The sequence below is a fragment of the Episyrphus balteatus genome, chromosome 4 (assembly GCF_945859705.1).
Source record: "Episyrphus balteatus chromosome 4, idEpiBalt1.1, whole genome shotgun sequence".
NCBI classification, from domain to species: Eukaryota; Metazoa; Arthropoda; class Insecta; order Diptera; family Syrphidae; genus Episyrphus; species Episyrphus balteatus.
In genome coordinates this window covers 28,927,323-28,946,666 of record NC_079137.1, presented here as the reverse complement: position 1 = coordinate 28,946,666, position 19,344 = coordinate 28,927,323, and the positions used below count along the sequence as shown (strand labels likewise).

Below are 19,344 nucleotides of genomic sequence, written 5' to 3'. Positions count from 1 at the left end.
ATAAAATTTTTGATCGGTGCCTAAACGTTCGAATTTCTGTATTTGTGTTTAAATCATAAATTATTTTTTTATGCCAATTTTGAATTGATTTTCAAAAAAAAAATACCTCGTTTGATTTGGAAATAAATATTATTTTAGAATATATTTTAAAAGTAGCACGTTGTTTTGAAAACATATACAACATACTTAAAATTGATGTTAAAGTTGGGTAAATGACGAAAAAAAATGGAATTTTTGAACTTTGTCAGCTTATAAATTCTAGGTGGTTTAATCAAACTACATGTTTTATACATTGTTGAAAAGGTCTAAATCTAAAGGTCTTTTATCTAAAATTGCGTAAATTGCGTAGAAATGGGTAAAATTTTGACGAAAGCTAGATTTTTTTCAATGGGTGAAGGTCCAAAAAACCGTATTTTGCCCCTAACTCCAGATTTTGGGGGTTTTATGGAGTTTTTTAATAACGTTTAGTAATTAGTGCAACCAGCTCTACAAATCTTGGTAGGTGTACACTGTACAGTGTAATTTGAAGTTTTTTAAAAAAAAGTACACATACACCCGAGTGCACACCAAGTCACTGCAAACTGAATACATCAAAAACCTTTTTTTTAAATTAAGTTTTTCATATATTTGCTGAGAATAATTCTGCTTATCATATCTTCTTTACTTTTCCCTTGACCATATAATGCCTTAAAAGGGGGCGTTCAAGTGATTTGTCTATTGTAGGTTTTTTTTATGTCTAAGACAAAAATTTTAATTAATTTAATTACTCTAAAATGTATAATTACTTAAAAGTCATAACGATTCATGTGTTCGTGTAATTTTTTCGCTAGAATAGAGGCCTCCTTCAATTTACTCCCAAGTCCGAAAGTATGTGATGCTTATTCAGAAAGGATTATATAATTCCTCGCAAGAATCAGTAACCTGGAAAAGAAATTCTAACTAGGAGGGGTTGGATTAAAACAAGAACTATGTATGTAGATACTCATAAATATTTTAGAGCCGTTTGCTAAAAGAAAACTTAATAATTTAAGTTCTACCTTAAATGACAGTTTACGAATAGTAAAAAAGTACAAAATAAGAGTTTAGTTCAACTTCAATATTTAAGTTAAGTTTCCGAAAATGGAACCTAAAACTAGACTAAATATAAAATCGTATCTTTATAATTGTTTACTAAGCCTTTATTATTAGATTTAATAGCATCAAGTTTTTTGCCAAAAAGAGATAATAATTTAAATAAACATTTTCACATATTAACATTAAGCTATCATCTCTGCGTGTTTTCCTAATTCCTCGTTATTTTTAACATTACGGTGCCGCACCATCAAAATATCATCTTTGATTTGGTTTAAGATTGCACAAATAAAAAAATTATTTATTCTCTTTATCTATATTGTACACTTATGTATAATGTAGATATTTAAAAAAAAAATCAAGATCAAATATGTATATTTATTAACTTAGACAGTAGCTATTTACTGAGCATATACACGCAAAGGTTTTAGTGTTTTCAATTAGCACTGCTGGCTTTACATTAATTCTGCATCTTTGTAAAGCTTGTGTGCAATAACAATAACAACACGACTCGATTATAGTTGTTCAAATAAATTGGATAATGGAGCATTTATAAATGATAAGCTGATGAAATCATATTAATCTCAACGCACAAGTCAGTTGATTTAAGTAAGTTGGAAAAGCCATACCGTTGGAGTAGTAATTCAAAAGAAACAATGGAATTTAAAGAAAAAGAACAATTTATTGAAGAAAATAATAAGACTTCTATCACAAAATCAAAGAAACCAAAAGAACAATGGGGAAATGAAATTGAATTCTTATTTTCGTGTATTTCGCTATCGGTTGGACTTGGTAATATTTGGAGGTTTCCTTATGTTGCCTTTCAAAATGGTGGTGGAGCCTTCGTTATTCCATATTTAATTGTACTGTTAATTATTGGAAGACCAGTGTATTATCTTGAGATATTAATTGGACAATTTTCGGGAAGAGGAGTTGTGAAAGCATTTGCTTTTGCACCTATATTAAAAGGTAAGAGCAAAATATTTCATTGAAAAAATTATGTATGTAGGTACATAAATATAATATAAAGCTTAGTTATTTTGAAATAGAAATAGAAGCAAATTTACATAAAGAACTTTAAGAATAATAGGGAACCAACCAATAGGATCAATACAAATATTCATTATTGGTTCTGTTATTTTATCATCCAATTTAAACTTCCGAATGAAAGTTATTGTTGCGGTTTGTAGAATTAAAAATTTCGACGCACGTGACACCTGTTTCCGTAGAATAAGTTAACTTCCGTATAAATTAGTTTTTATCATCAAAAGAACCATTATACTGTGTAAACTCTGGTGTACCTCAGGGCTCGGTGTTGTGGCCTCTTTTGTGCTCCATATTTTTTTAAATACCTCCCTTAAAAATCATTGATTAAAAAATACTTGTTATGTGTGCTGATGATGTATTTCTTCTTTAGTATCGTAGTGATTTGAAACAATCAAAAAATCAATTGATTATAACTTTTTTGTTTTGATAGATAGATAAATGAAATTTATACTGTAGATAGGTAATTTAATAAACAACATATAATTATGCAAAATTGCAATAAATTTCATATTCAATATCCTGAGATAACGGTGAAAATATTTTCTTTTTCTAAACATGTTATCAAGGGGCACGGTAGTGCCCAGCCAAGTTCTCTAGCAACTTTGGCACTACACCCTTATTTACAGGAAACAACTCAGGCCATTTTCGACCCCCCTCTAACTTCCACACCAAAGATGCTAGAAATTTCAAACTCTCTACATTTATTGAGCTTGTCAAAACAAAACTCCTTACAAAATTTCAGCCTTTTACGATGAGTAGTTTCTGAGATATAGGGCTTCAAAAATCACAAAAACCGTAACTGACTGACTGACTGACTGACTGACTGACTGACTGACTGACTCACTCACTCACTGACAGATCATCAAAATTATGGAGAACTTCCCGTTAACGTAGAAACTTGAAATTTTACACGGTGATAGGGCTTGTGGTGTATACAAAGGGAAAAATCGAAAATTTGAGATTTTCACTTCAGGGGGCGTGGCATCCGCCCATTTCCGCTGAATTGTCATCAAATATTATAGAGCACTTCTGACTATCGTAGAATCTTGAAATTTGGTAGAATGGTAGAACTGGTAGTTTATACAAAGGAAAAAATTTAAAATTTGAGAATTTCAGCCAGGGGGCGTGGTAACCGCCCATTTCCGCTGAATTTTCATTAAATATAATAGAGCACTTCTGATTATCGTAGAATCTTGATATTTCGTAGAATGGTAGAGATGGTAGTTTATACAAAGGAAAAAATTTAAAATTTGAGAATTTGAGAATTTCAGCCAGGGGGCGTGGCAACCGCTCATTTCCGCTGAATTTTCATTAAATATAATAGAGCACTTCTAATTATCGTAGAATCTTGAAATTTGGTAGAATGGTAGAGATGGTAGTTTATACAAAGAAAAAATTTAAAGTTTGAGAATTTCAGCCAGGGGGCGTGACAACCACCCATTTTCACAGAATTTTCATCAAATATAGAGATTTTGAATTCTACAGCCATACCTTGCAAAAAGTAGTGAAATCACAACAAAAACATTACTGTTAAAAAAGTAGCCAAGTTCTCCTATGTTGAAATTATGCTGGCACAAAAAGTACTGAGATGTAAAAGTGTACCAAGTTCTAAAGTTTGGGTTCAAATTCGTATCAATAAAATTTTGATTGTTTACTTGGCAATTTTTGAAATAACTTTAAAAATCGGTAATTAAAAGAAAAATTGTCAAGAGAACAATCAAAATTTTATTGATACGAATTTGAACCCAAACTTTAGAACTTGGTACACTTTTACATCTCAGTACTTTTTGTGCCAGCATAATTTCAACATAGGAGAACTTGGCTACTTTTTTAACAGTAATGTTTTTGTTGTGATATCTATTAATCTAGAGCACATAAACATTTTATTTGACTTTAATACTTTAATATCACACATAACGGTACATTTACTACAAGCTACACAATGTTAAATTAAAAAAAACTTCAGAAATACTTCAAAACACATGTGGAGATCTGTTGCCCATGACCAGCCACCAGTGTGAAAAGTATCTACCGTATTCTCAGTTTGAAATTTTGACATAGTTGGCTTTAAAAAATTCTTACTTTTTTTTGTTGTCATGGTAGAAATATGATTGATACGTCATATAAAAGGTGAAATAAGCTTTCAGATGTTATAAAATTTATTATAGATTGTCATATAAAAAACATGGATTTAAAGGTGAAGAATAAAAAAAAAAAAATGTTTCGATTTTTTTAGCAAGAAAAATGATATTTTAAGGTTTCACATCTACAACGTGTGAATTGCACACATGAGTTTTTTTTTATTTTGAATGTTTGTTTTTGCCTTTAAATATAAAGATATAAACTTTATTTAAAGCATATTATACATATTTTTCAATAATGCTTTTTTTTAAATTTTGATTATTTAAGGTGAGAGCTTCGTCTTTTTCACGAAAGCTGTAAAAGAAAAAACTAACAGAAAAGTAATATAGTAGCCCTTGGTACCTTAAAACTTAGTACTACACAATTCTCACAGTATTTTTTTCCTATCAGTTAAGAAAATTAAAAGTTTCGCCGACTTTCGCCATTTTATGATTTTTTTAATGATTTGTAATGCATGGGTTCGTGGGTAAAAAATACTTTACCTATTTTCGCTTGCGATACTTACTTAATGCTTACTTAATGGAAAGAAATCTAAGAAATAAGAAATCTTAGCATCCCTAACTACAATTTTGACATTTATTGAATGGTCGGAACAAAGGCAGCTATTTTGTTTTAATTGTTTTGATTCCACCCTAAATGCGGGTCACTGTGACGTATGCGTAACTTTTGTATATTGAAATATCTTATTAGTTGATACAAATTTAAAGTATTTATAAAATATGGTAAGTAATTTTTTGTACTTATTAATTACACTTTTAAAGAACCTTTTTCATTTAAAAATACCAACAAATAATTTTGATCATCTTTCTGGGTTTTGTGATACGACGCACATAGGGGTTATGTGCGTCGTATCATAAAGGACCCCGAACTATTTGTATGAAAAAGTGGCTTCTTTAATATAGTTCACAATTATTATTTAATGCTTTAAATATATGAATCTTCATTTTCAAATACAAAAGGACTTACATTAACATACATACTAGCACACCATTGGTTGCGTTGCTAGTCATTTTTGAGAAACTTAAAATTTGAAACTTTAATATGAATTGTCTTGAAACAGTAGCAATTTTATATATTTATGTATATAATATTTAATTTTTCTCAATATGAACAATAGTTATAATTTACTTTATTTTAGGGGTAGCAGCTGGGCAAATTTTAGCCACTGGAGCTTCAATAACCTACTACTCGAGTATTATGGCTCTTACATTTCGTTTTCTGATTGCATCGTTTTCAAGTGTTTTGCCATGGAGTTACTGTCGAGAAGAATGGGGAAACAAGTGCTTAAATGGATCCGATACTATCTCAAACTTAACCAGGATGTCATCAGCTGAATTGTACTTTCAGTATGAAAATATGACAAAAACATATATATTTAAAAACCTAAAATTTTAATTGTACTGGTATTTTAGAAAAGAGATTCTACAAGAAAAGGACTCAATTATGGATGGAATAGGCTATCCAAATGTAGAACTAGTGGCTTGTTTGGCATTTGCTTGGATAATAATTGGAATGGTTTTAATTCGGGGAGTCAAGAGTTCCGGTAAGGTTTCTTACTTCCTAGGAGTATTCCCATATGTGGTTTTGCTTGTTCTTCTCTTGCGTGCAGCCACATTACCTGGAGCAATGGATGGAATAATTTACTTTTTCAAACCGCAATGGAAAGAGCTATTAAATCCTCTTGTAAATTTAAACTTTATTGTTAACATTGGTTCATGGTTATAATGAAAATTTTACAGGTTTGGTATGCAGCAGTTACACAAGTCTTCTTTTCGCTAGCCATTTGCTTTGGAACATTGATAACCTATGCTTCATACAATAATTTTAACAGAAACGTATCAAGGTGTGAATTTATTTTTTTTGTTTTTAATACAGTCAATTTAAAAACAACTTTCTGTAGAGACATCATTATAATAACAACCATGGACTCATGCTCGTCACTAATAGCTGGCTGTATTACATTTGGCATCCTTGGAAATCTTGCTTATCAGACGGGAACCAATGATATCGCCTCAGTGGTTAAAGGCGGTGCTGGGCTTGCTTTCATCTCATACCCCGATGCTATTTCGAAATTTGAGCTCATGCCACAGGTAAGGGATCGGTTATAGGTTTATGCATCAAACTACCTTTAGGCCTTCGCAGTTCTTTTCTTTTTGATGTTGTTCGTTCTGGGCATTGGAAGTACCGTTGGCATGGGTTCGTGCATTATAAGGGTAATTCGCGATCAGTTTTGTAGACTGCCGAATTGGCTAGTTGCTTTATCCTTGGCAGTGGTTGGATTTAGTATAAGCATCATTTACACAACCCCTGGTGGACAATTTATTTTAAATCTTGTGGACTTTTATGGTGTGTCCTTGCCAGCTCTTGTTTTGGCTATTGGAGAGCTTTTAGCCGTTGCCTGGGTGTATGGGGTCAAGCGTTTCTGCGAAGATATACACTTTATGGTTGGACAAAAGACTGGAATATATTGGCGTCTATGCTGGGGTGTGATTACACCGGGCCTAATGTTGTCTGTGCTTATTTATACACTGCTTGTATTCAAGCCTATAACATATAAGGATGTCGATTATCCTTTTGCTGCCCACGGTAAATAAGTTTTTATAATGCATTATCGTGATTTTTATATCTTTATTTTTTTTTAAGTATTTGGATGGATGTTGTGCATGCTAGGACTAATACAAATTCCAGCATGGGCTTTTTATGCACTACTCAAACAATCAAAAGACAAGCTGCCATTAAGAAAGGTAAATTCTTAGAGTTTTTATTAAGGAATATTTAAGTCGTGTGTTAAGAGACAAGGTAAGGGTTAAGATTCAATAGGTTTGTTATAAATTATACATTAAAATTAAGTACTCAAGTAAACATTAAAGGAGTTGCTTGCAGCGTGATTGTAGACTTATTTTCAATAAAAAAAATAACGGTTAAAAACTACCGAAATGAGTCCCATAAACACTTAATATTAATGTTCAAAGTACAAATTAAACTTACAGAGTATGGTTGCGTTTGTTGTTAGAAGTCTGTACATTTCTACAAAGTAATTTCAAGATATAATTTATTCCTTGATTCAAAACTTGCCGAAGAACAAAAATTACTGTCATTTACGCACATTTTTCAAAAGTCATTGCAGATTACTGCGTTATTGAACTCGAAATATTCCATTTAATAAAAAAAAAAATTATGTATCACCAAAAACCTTTTCTATTACAGAAAATTGCTAAGGTACTTAGACCTGAGACAACATGGGGGCCTTTGGACACTGAAGTATTTGAAGAGTATATAACCCACAGAAGAAAAATCGAGTTCACAGAATCTAGAAAAAATCGCAATTTTTTGAGGAAACTATATGAAAATCTATTTGCCTAAATAAATCAAAAAAATTAATGAAACAAGACTTATTTAAATAAAAAATATTCCAAATTTAATTAAAATATAAAATTAATATTTTATTTTCATTTAAGGTCATTTTGATTAATTACACAGTTACAATTTGTTGTTTAAATATACATTATAGCACTTACAACTCCAATAATACACTGTACAAATATTGATACAATTTAAATCCTTGTTCTCCTTGTTTTTCTTTTATTGCTAAATATTACATCCACATAAGATGTACAATATGTATTAGGGTGGGTCAAAAAAATCGAAAATTTTTTTTTTGATTTGGTACTCCGAAAAATCGATTGCTAGACCCCTCTAGAATATACACACCAAATATGAGCTCTTTATATTAATGGGAAGGTCCTCCGCTTTGCAATTTTCCATTTTTACATCAAGCTTCTACTAAAAAAAAATTATTTTTTTATTAATTGACTTTTTAGCAAATTTCTTTTCATATTCTTGTAGGAAATTGAACGCTCTACAAAAAAGGCCTTATACACTTTTTTCGTTTATTTAACCGTTGAATAGATATTTGAGGTCCAAAAATCGAGAAAATCTTTAAAAATTCGTTTTTTTGTTCTTAATTTTGTAACAAATTGAAAAATTATAATGATTAAACGCGCAAGACATATTCTTGTTGGAAATTGATTGCTCCACAAAAAAGGTCTTATTAACTTTTTTCATTAATCTAACCATTCTAAAGATATTCGAGGTCAAAGTTAAAAAAAAATATAAAAACATTTTATATTTTTAAAAAATTTCTAATTCACTGAAACTTCATTATTTTCAAATTAACAAGATATATTCTTGTAGGGGCTTAAATGTTCTACAAAAAATTCCTTGGAATCAAATTGATTGCTTTAACCGTTTAAAAGATATTCGTATCCAAACCAATGCTCACTGATTTCAATAGTTTTCTTATGACCCGTATGCATTGCGATTTGGATACGAATATCTTCTAAACGGTTAAAGCAATCAATTTCATTCCAAGGAATTTCTTGTAGAACGTTTAAGCCCCTACAAGAATATATCTTGCTAATTTGAAAATAATGAAGTTTCAATGAATTAGAAATTTTTTAAAAATATAAAATGTTTTTATATTTTTTTTTAACTTTGACCTCGAATATCTTTAGAATGGTTATATTAATGAAAAAAGTTAATAAGACCTTTTTTCTGGAGCAATCAATTTCCAACAAGAATATGTCTTGCGCGTTTAATCATTATAATTTTTCAATTTGTTACAAAATTAAGAACAAAAAACGAATTTTTAAAGATTTTCTCGATTTTTGGACCTCAAATATCTATTCAACGGTTAGATAAACGAAAAAAGTGTATAAGGCCTTTTTTGTAGAGCGTTCAATTTCCTACAAGAATATGAAAAGAAATTTGCTAAAAAGTCAATTAATAAAAAAATTATTTTTTTTTAGTAGAAGCTTGATGTAAAAATGGAAAATTGCAAAGCGGAGGACCTTCCCATTAATATAAAGAGCTCATATTTGGTGTGTATATTCTAGAGGGGTCTAGCAATCGATTTTTCGGAGTACCAATTAAAAAAAAAGAATTTCAATTTTTTTGACCCACCCTAATATGTATGTATGTATTCCAAAAGGTTTACTTATGGAAGTTTTGCCGAAACATAATCTTTAAGTCTAAGAGAGACTACGGCATCATCAATTCGTTTTGTATTTATTTAATATTTTTGTCAGTAATCAGTCTTTGAACATTTAATTGCATTTTAATATGATTAGCGTAAACATTTCTTTCTTTTTTTTTTTGCAATTACAATTTAATATACACACATAATTAACGTAAAACTTGCTTGTTTTTATTTATAATTTGACACAAAACTGTTTTAAGTTGTTAATTACTCATAAAATATAATTTTTATTTTTTGTACTTAAAAGACAGTTACAACAATTTTGTTGTTATATTTAGAAAAATAAAAATATATGCAGGAGTAACAATTTTTTTTTATAAAAAAAAAACAAGTTCGATAATTTTGTTTAAGGTTTTAACAAAAATAATTATTTTAAAAATTTAATATAATTTATCTAAGTGATGTTCTGTAATTATATTTACGTTGTTGTTTTTTTTTTTTGTCTAAAAAATGAGGCACTTTTTGGTTAAATTTGTTTTTTTTTTTCTTTTTAATTTTTTTTTTAAATTTACGCTTAGAGACTATATTAATACATGAAAATAAACTATTTACATTTTATAATACATTTTTATTAAAACAAAAATTATGTTTATAAAAATATTATCAACAACTTTAAGCTCGTTCTGTTATTGGGTTATTGTATAATAAAAACATTTGACAGATATAAAATATTAACACAGAAGCTGATCAAATACTTTGTAACAAAGTTTCGCATTCAAATTGTCATATAAAATCCAAGGCTGCCGTATACTTTCTTGTGTTTATAGTTAATTAAACTCGAAAGTACTAATAAAGTAATATTTCTGTGGCACAATTTTTTTTACCACTATGCGAATTTAATGTCTTTGAATTTATTCGACTTCGCAAACGGTTTATTTTTAAAAGATAGAATATTTTTTTCAAATTGTGATGGAAGTCATTATTTATATACGGTTTTTCCACTTTTTGAACTTCAAAAGAAAGAACAATTTAAATTAAAAAAAAAAAAATGATTTTACTTTATAATGCTTTATGTTTATTAATTTTTTCTGTAGCCTGTAGCCGATTTTCTTTATTAAAAATTGTACATATTCATTTTACCTTGTGGCCTTTTCTTATCAAACTACATCAACGACCTCAGTTATTTTAGTTAAGTCCACTTAAACTTTGGAAAATACATTGAAGTCTAGAGGTAAGAGTAAATATTAAGTAGAGGTTAAGACTGTCAATGATCACGTGCATGAAATATTAAAGACTAGAACAGAAGTTTAGTTAGCCTCAGCTGAGTAGAATAAGTTAGAGAGAATTAAGGGGGCTTGCATTGGTAAAAAAACTAATTTTGTTCTTTTTAATTTAAATTAACTGATCTTAAATCTTTTTTTTTAGCTTTAACTACTTAGTAGTAGATAAATTAGCCCCAAGAAACTCGGCTAATGTTAGTACAGAAAAACGCAGTAATATTTTAGATACAAACAAAAACAAATATGTATATCAGCATTATGTTATTTAAAATGTTTTAAGGGCAGCAAGTTAAGTGATACCTATTTTGTTCAAAAAAATGCCCGCCTAAAATAGACATGAGTTAACAAGTAACATGGACTAATGAGCAATGCCATTGAATAAATTGTTACAAATAGAAGTGTTAGAGTAGATTACTCATGCGCCATATCGGCACCGGGAGAAAGATGAACTATACTATAGGGTTGCGCCTCAACTAATCATTTTTTGTAAACCTCCTTTAAAAATTCATTTTTTTTAATTCATTTAATTCACAAACCTCATAGGGTGATACTAACGCCACCAGAATAAATTTCGGCCGCTATCCAATGTGGCTACTTTTATTTGTAATTATGCAACGTTATTGCCATAATGGTATGTGAGTGCAGGAAAACACACAGTTCCATAAAACTTGTTATAATGCGCATATGCGTGCTTCGTTCAACATTAGTTAAGCAAAGCATTATGCCGTGCGCTCTGAACCACATGGCTTGAATGAAAAAATCATTGATAAAAGGGGGATGGCGGGGTTAAAAATTTGAAATTTCACTGAGAATATAATGAATGAAAATGATTATTACGTATGTACCTTGTTATCTGATAATTAAGTTTGGTGTTCATATCTTATTCAACCTAAATAGACCATTTTTCGATCATCAGTAAAAAGGTATTATAAGCTGCAAGTGCAGTTTAAATGCCTTCAGAAGATGAGTAGCATGAAAAATTTTGTCGCTTATGGGCTACATTTAAAATATTTTTTTTTGCGTTCTATACCTGTCAAAGTTTTGTATTATTTTTTCTATTAATAGCTTTATATTAAAACCTCTTGTATATTTGGCACATAGTTTTACAGACATTTATATTTTTCGTTATGGTTTTTTTTTTAAATACAAAAAAAAAAAAAAACAAAACAAAACAATACACGGTAATAATTCTCAACAGTAAAATTAAAATAACTTTTTGTTCCTTAAATATTATTTATATCTAGGCTTAACTTTTTACACTAAAATTAAAATTCTTACATGAAAATCTCGAACTGTTACGTGAACCCTCGACTGGGTGATTGCACTGGTGACGGCGGTGGAGGTAAAGGAGAAAAATACGTTGAACTCCTAGAACTCGGTGATGGCGGACAACTCTCGGGCACTATTCGCACATCACTGTGGTAATGTGATCGAGGTGTGGGTGGCGGCGGATATGGTTCACTATCGTAATTATATTGCGCTGAGGAAGACAGTTTTGTGGCACCACTGCCACTGCCGCCTCCCACACAGCCGCCATTGCTATTGTTGCTATTGCTTTTGCTGGTATAGTTTGAATCACTTTCGTCGCAAATGTCTGTCGAGCATGGCGTTGGCGGGGGTGGTTGGTTGATGATTTTGTAGTGTCGATAAGGTCTACGGCTTCGGGTCGCTGGACTAGGTGGCGGATTAATGGGATACGCTACCATGCTACTGCCATTTGTCGTTGAACTGGACGCACCTGTGATGTGATTCCGATCATAACTGTTCATGCTGTTTCGGCTATTAAGAGTGGACATTCTAACTGCGTCTGCGACTGAAGCTATCTTTGAAACTCTTTGACTTTTGCTAAGTGTTGGTGAAAGGGGATCAGACGCTTGGTCATCTTTAGGTTCGTTTCGGTTCTTTCCTAAGCGAGCACGACAAAACTGGAGGATATATACTATCGAGAAGATGGTAATCATTGTCGCCACGATAAGAATCATAAATGCCTTTTTATCAGAAGCTGGAACTATAGGTCGAGGGTTAGTTTGACTACAAATCTCGGGGCTTTCATCAGCTCCATCTGCACAATGATCCCATCCATCGCACAGATCTGAAGAGGCAATGCAAACTTTATTAATTGGACATTGGAAATCCTGAGGGCGCTTGCAGCAGTCGGCTTCATCATGTCCATTGGCACAGTTTGTAGTTCCGTCACATACCAGGCTCTTATCAATACATTCACCTGATTGACATCGGAATTGATCTTGTCGACATGACGGACACCCAACTTCATCTGATTTGTCAGGGCAGTCATTTTGACCATCGCAACGCCAAGAAGCTGGAATACAGTCTTTATTGTGATCATTATTTGGCCCACTACCCGACACTGGTGCTGCACAAGTAAAATAATCGGGCCCACATGCTGGAAGAGCACTGCAGTTTTGCTTATCTTCTAAAAGCATTAAACCTTGTGGACAGGAACAGATATCTCTGGATCGACCCTCTGCCGATGCAATGCAAATGTGTGAACACTTATTTTTGGCTTGCAGACAGGTGTGATTACGAAAGAGTTTGGACTCTGGGGTCCAAACAGCAACAATGTCAGTGATTTGTGATAGGCGTTGGATCTCAGGTCGTCGCCCCTCACCAGTTATTGTTACACGCTCAACACCAGTCTTATCATCAAGCCAATACACAAATCCTTGTAAGGCTGCTATGGAAATAACTTGGCTAATATGAGTTGAGACTAGAATTTTTCTAAAAAATTAGAACATTTATTAGTAAAATAATATTTATTGAAAATCGTATCTGCTTACTTATTCTTCCCGTTAATATCCATGGAATCAATTCGTTTGCCATGAGCATAGAATACCATATCAGTTTGTTGATCTACTGCCAAAGCAGTGACTCCTTCTAATTTAAAAGCTAATATGACACGTTCAGCACCATCCACTCGGGATCTCATAATCGCTTGCTGACTGCCAACATCTGTCCAGAAAAGTAGACGCTTCATTGCATGAACTGCAATATTACGTGGTTTCTCTGAGTCACCAGTGTCGATGACTCCAATTGATTCACCTTTGAAACTATTTAAAATTTAAGTTAATTAGATAGCTTTTTTCTATTAATTTGTGTTTTTCCTTACTTAGTCACATTAATTGTATTTGTATGAGAACAAGTCCAAAAGAGAAGCCTTCCAATAACATCAATTGCAATATCAAAAGGTTGTGATCCTGAACCAACCAATGTTGTGACTCGCGTTCCGTTCACTGGAGACCATTTTATGCTATGACTTCGGCCTTCGACCTGGAAAATGTCGAATATATCAATACAATATTTTAAAACAAGCTAATTTTTTTTTTCATCATTGTTTAAAAATAGGCTCTTGATTATGTCTTAGAGAAAGAAACTGAGACGTTTACGGGTATTTATTGCAGGAATCGTTCAATGGGTTATAAAAAAGATAAAACCGCGGAGTGCTGTTACACAGAGTAAAATAGACCACATAAAATAGAACAAAAACAATAAGATTTCTCTATGGTTTTCATCCAAGAAGGAAACCTTATTAAAACAATCGGGTTTTTCTTATTGTTTTAAAATCTGCAAAAAAATAAAAAAAACGATGACCAGGCTGGGAATCGAACTGGAGACTTCAAATCATTAGTAGCCCACCTTACCACCTGAACCAACCTGCCATGAAAATAATGATCGCGATTTGTGTTCTAGTGCTAAGTTGCAAAAAAAATCAACTTTTCAGTCAAATTTTAATAAGATTTTCTCTATAAAAATAATAAGAAATCTCCTTAAAAAAACCCTATTAATCGTTGATTTTAATAAGATTTCCTTATGAAATGTATGGAAGGTAAAATAATATGGCAATCTGTTAGTTTTTAGCGGGTCATATTTTTCTCTGTGTAAATGAGCCTCCTTTTTGGTATTTTCAATATATCTCGTAAACAAAGCAAAATTATGATATATTGCATTTAAAACTTTTTGTAGAGAATTAAATTTCCTATCAGAATAATTTTTTTTACTAAAACAGCCGAAACAAACATAAAAAAAAATTTAAAAAAATCTATTTTTTTAAGTTTTTTTTTGCTTTTTTGGTTGAACCTTTTTTTGGACTGAGATAGCCATAAGCATAGCTTTAATAAAAAAAAGAAGATTAAATTTTCTTCAAAATGCTGGGCTTATTAATTTTTTATGGGCATTTGAACCTATCTTTTTTTCAAAATTCAAAATATTACTTTGTTTACGAGATATATTGAAGTTACCAAAAATGGGGCTTTTGCGCCCCTATCTTCAGTTTCCACCCCTCATTTAATAGCACTCCGCGGTTTTATCTTCTTTTAAAACCCATTGAACGATTCCTGCAATAAAAAAACGTGCACGTCGTAGTTCCTTATTATAATGTTTTTTTTTCGACAAAATCAATAGCTTTAAAAAGCCCTACGGAGCCTTATAAATAATGTAACTAAAATAAAAAATATATAAAAATAAAAGATATTCTAAAAATATGTACATATAACAAACTATTTTTTTTAACTCACCCAATACAAATGATTAGTAATAGGATCATATTCCACAGCACGAACATTCTTTCCACTAACTGGTAGAGGAACGTCGGGACAGTCCGAAGTATTTGGTAGCAAACGTCCAAATGAATTTCTTTGACTGAATATGATGTAATTTCTTGGTGGCAAACATCCCACATTGTCTTTTGCTAATGTAAAGTGTGTCGGACATCCACAAACCATCGATCGTCTTCCAGGCAGTGCCAGGCAAAGATGCGAGCAACCACCATTATTAACTCGACAAATATTTGTTCCAGTTTGTCGATTATTGTAAAAAATCAACAGAGAGCTAATGTAAGTCATGTCATTATGCACTAAGCTCCTGTTTTGTCCAGTTATTTTATGAACCCTTTCAATATCTCCTGTATTCCAATCACTCCAGTAAACATAATCCTGATAGAGTGATACAGCATATGGCTCGTCCACGTCCGTTCCGACAAGAACTTGTCTCTTTTTTCCATCCGAGTCGGCCGATTCGATTTTGGTTGGCCTGCTCTGCGAAGCCCAATAAAGACGTCTTGTTTCTGGATCTAAAGTTAGTCCAGTAGCATGATTTGCTGCTGAAATGATCGTCATCAACTCGGAACCATCCATTGCAGCTCTGCGTATAGAATCTGACGGAGATTCAGTCCAATACATGTAACCTTTCTTAGGGTCCAAGACCAAACTACGTGGCTCCTCGATTCCTTTCCAAAGTAGAACTTTTCTACTGGTTCCATCCAAACGAGCGACCTCTATTCGTCTTGCTTCCGAATCTGTCCAATAAATGTTATGTGCCAACCAATCAACAGCTATTCCCTCGGGTCGAATTAAACCAGCGTCAACTATCCGCTGTACAATGGAACCATTTAAAAAAGCTCTATAAATACATTTTGACTTCTGGTCGGTCCAGTATATTCTACGTTCTGCAACATCAACATCTAGAGCATGGGCGTCACGAACGTTTTTAAATGGAATCACATCGTCGTTATGGTTCCCTTCATTGTAGTCTATAGAAATCCTACCAATGTGCTCTTGGCGAGAAAATAAAAGAAAAGCCTCCGGGATTACACAGGTTTTCTTGTCATTAGCCAGTTCATACTCTATCGAACATCGGCAGACATAGTCTCGAGGTCTGTTTAGACAAAGATGGGAACAGCCTCCATTTTTGATTGCACACGCATTGGTCCCCTTAACTTCCCTTAAACGTGTCACTTTTAAACCCATCAAGTCTGGAAATTGATCAACCACCGTAATCCGATTATTCCCAGTGATTTTGTGAGCCCGATCAATTGATCGCCTTTGCCAATCGGTCCAATAGAGATAGTCATCCAAAAGACTGAGACCTAAAAATAAATTTAACAATGTATTCCAGGGTAGAAAATATATTTAATTACTCACCGAAAAGATGTTTCAAATTCTCACTTATGACTACTCTCCTGTCGGACCCGTCCATACTGGCTACTTCAATCTTATCTGTTTTTCCATCACACCAATATATAGTCTTTGCTTCAATATCTAACGCAATTCCATTTGGCCAACCCAAATCTTCTGATACTAATACTACTCTCTCAGATCCATCCAAAGATGATCGTTCGACCTTTGGTTTCTTTTCATTCCAATCGCTCCAAAACATCCATCCTAGACTTGGAGCTAGTGCAATTGCTCTAGGTTCTTCCAGATGCTCATAGATTAAAACCTTCCTTGCCGATCCATCGAGACGGCAAACTTCAATACGATCAGTTTCTGAATCCGTCCAATACAGATTTCTAGCTAACCAATCGACTGCTAGACCATCTGGATGTTTAACTTCCGAAGTTAGGAAGTCCTGTAACCCCGTCCCATCAGGGTGAACCTGCCGTATTGCGAAGAGCTCAACATCTGACCAGTAGATATATTCTTCTACTGGATCATAGTCAATGGCAATTGCGTATTTAACCTTACCAAGACTAAGCGGAAATATAGTAAAGTCAGGTAGATCTAATGATATCTTACTGATCTGAGTTCGTTGTACAAGAAAAAGCATCTCCTGGGATCCATTGGCACAAGTAAATGGCGTTAGGAGTTTCACTCCCGTCGGACATGCACAGCTATATCCTTGGGCATTAGTTGATAACAAGCAGAGGTGCGAACAGTTTCCATTGTTATGGGCACATGGATTATCTTCAAAAGGCTGTAAGGAACGGTCCCAAGCTCTAACGGCAATAGGGAATTCAGGAGTATCGATTAATTCCTTCATTTCCTTGGTGACTAGATCGTAAGTGTTGATCGATCCCAAAGACCAATCCGTCCAATAGAGACGCTGATCAAAGAAAGTCAAACTATAGGGATATTTCAAATTGTTTATAACCGTTTTGCGGCCACTTCCATCCAAGTTCATAACATCCAAAAATAAGAATTTTCCATCAACCCAGTAGATTAGTTCATTTTCAAGGTCGACAGTTAATCCGTTTGGCCAAAAGAGATCATCTTTAATCAGAGTCATGCGTGATAATGGATCACCATCCATACTGGCACGTTCTATTTTCGGATTATCACCCCAATCTGTCCAAATCATTAGACGACTTTTCGGAACTAACGCTATCGCACGAGGTTGATCTAGGTCTGCCCAGAATAGTACTTTCTGAAATTTACCATTGAGTGTTGCAACTTCAATTCGATTAGTTTCGCCATCCGTCCAATAAATTTTATCAGTATACCAATCAATCGCTAGCCCCTCTGGTTTGTCAAGACCTGATGAAATTACAGTCTGCTTCAAAGGTTTTGTGTTGGTAGTCGAACTGATATTGATGCACTCGATAATCTCGTGGCCACAATCGGCCCAACACACTAGATTTTTCTCGTAGTAAAAATCAATGGCCATAGTTTCCATCAGATCTTTAGCTATCACATCGACCGCTGGTGTACCGGCTAACCGGGTAATATTTGCCACTTTTATGTCACGATAAGTGGTAAAGAGAAGTGTTGCTGGCGAATTATGAACCATTGGAGTTGTTGATAGAGCTGTCGTCGTTGACGTTGTCGTTAAACTGGTAGTGGAAGTAGTAGAGGCAGTGAGAACTGAAAAGAAAAATTAAGTTCAAGACATTAAAATATAACTTAAAAATGGATATAGTACAGTAAACTGTACAGATTATTATACTATTTAGGCCCATTTACTGAATCGAAACTTAAGCATTTAAGTTCTACATAAATCCTTCCTTATGTGACAGTTTACGCAGAGGAAAAAGTAGAGAATAAGAGTTTGTGTTCAACATAAATTTTTAAGTTTCTATTCAGCAAATGGCCCTTAGACATGTTTGCTGAATCGACACTTAAGCATTTAAGTTCTACATAAATCCTTATGTGACAGTTTACGCAGAGGAAAAAGTAGGGAATAAGAGTTTATGTTCAACATAAATTATTTAAGTTTCGATTCAGCAAATGGCCCTTAGTAGTGCACGTTACTTGAAAATTTGATTTGATGTTTAATTTTTTTATAAATCCAAAGCCTCATTTAGCTTTAGTAGTCGTAAAAAAATCGAACCCAAAAAAACAATGAGGTAAGACATTACGACGATTGAGAATGCGTCTATCTGTAAATCTGTCTGTCTCGAGCTACAGGCCAAATCACTGAAGCGATTTGCTTTAAACTTGGTAATACGGTTTTGGGTGATCAAAAAAAAAACGGTACTTGCCATATGAGCAATATGGAGGAAAATGTTGTTTTTTTTTCAAAAACGGTTGTAAAGCTTTCAATAAAAAAATGCAAATACTGGGACATATAAGGTCATAATAATATTTATAGTTTTTTTTCTGTGTGTACCTATTCGATCTTGAATAACTTATGATCCTTCACTTAAGTTTCTCCGCAGCAAATGTATGTTTTGTTTTGGCTACATGCCTTTAGAAGAAAAAAGTTGAGATTGAAAAGAAAAAATCCAGGGCTGGGTGGCACAACGGAGTATGAAATTTTATACTTAAAATTCTTGGTAAAATCATTAAAACAACTTTGAAAAGAATATATCTTATTTAGTTTTTTTTTTTATTATAACCGTTACAAGCGTAGCAGAAACTGTAAATTGAGGTACATATGTACGTAAATTAAGACTAAATAAATTAAATAGACAAAAAGTTATTCAAAACCACCACTTCAATCGTTCTTGTTTACGAGTATTGTGTGACAAAACTTTTTTTGTCAGATTACCTGTAACATACATGTCCGTTGTCCAAATAAAATATAAGTCCTTCTTAAGAACTTTATCTGTCATTACTCTGGCTGCTGTGCCAGTATGGAGCTGCTTCGTAGGGC

At 32.8% G+C, this 19,344-nt stretch overlaps 2 protein-coding genes across 3 annotated transcripts in view; one reads left to right on the top strand and one right to left on the bottom strand.

Moving 5' to 3' along the window:
- Positions 1-1,657: 1,657 nt before the first annotated feature.
- Positions 1,658-7,695, top strand: LOC129919718 (sodium-dependent nutrient amino acid transporter 1). Its single transcript, XM_056000695.1, has 8 exons — positions 1,658-2,040; positions 5,399-5,606; positions 5,673-5,943; positions 6,000-6,103; positions 6,161-6,350; positions 6,393-6,846; positions 6,904-7,004; positions 7,468-7,695. The coding sequence occupies exons 1-8, from the start codon at positions 1,728-1,730 to the stop codon at positions 7,621-7,623; spliced, it is 1,797 nt and encodes a 598-aa protein (XP_055856670.1). The 5' UTR covers positions 1,658-1,727; the 3' UTR covers positions 7,624-7,695.
- A 1,536-nt stretch (positions 7,696-9,231) lies between these two features.
- The window catches only part of LOC129919717 (low-density lipoprotein receptor-related protein 6), a 75,749-nt gene continuing 65,636 nt past the window's right edge, over positions 9,232-19,344 (bottom strand). For both annotated transcript variants that reach the window (XM_056000693.1, XM_056000694.1), the window contains 5 exons: positions 16,455-18,113; positions 15,051-16,399; positions 13,646-13,806; positions 13,317-13,586; positions 9,232-13,257 (listed from right to left, as the gene is read on the bottom strand). In XM_056000693.1, the coding sequence (XP_055856668.1) occupies positions 11,814-13,257; positions 13,317-13,586; positions 13,646-13,806; positions 15,051-16,399; positions 16,455-18,113 (4,883 nt within the window). In that variant the 3' untranslated portion in view covers positions 9,232-11,813. The remainder of the gene's footprint in view (positions 13,258-13,316; positions 13,587-13,645; positions 13,807-15,050; positions 16,400-16,454; positions 18,114-19,344) is intronic.

Bases quoted from the DNA above. Each gene is read 5' to 3' on its own strand.
- LOC129919718 (XM_056000695.1), top strand. From the start codon at position 1,728: ATGGAATTTAAAGAAAAAGAACAATTTATTGAAGAAAATAATAAGACT. The intron at 6,351-6,392 runs GTAAGGGATCGG...AACTACCTTTAG, and splicing joins AATTTGAGCTCATGCCACAG to GCCTTCGCAGTTCTTTTCTT. The intron at 7,005-7,467 runs GTAAATTCTTAG...TTTCTATTACAG, and splicing joins ACAAGCTGCCATTAAGAAAG to AAAATTGCTAAGGTACTTAG.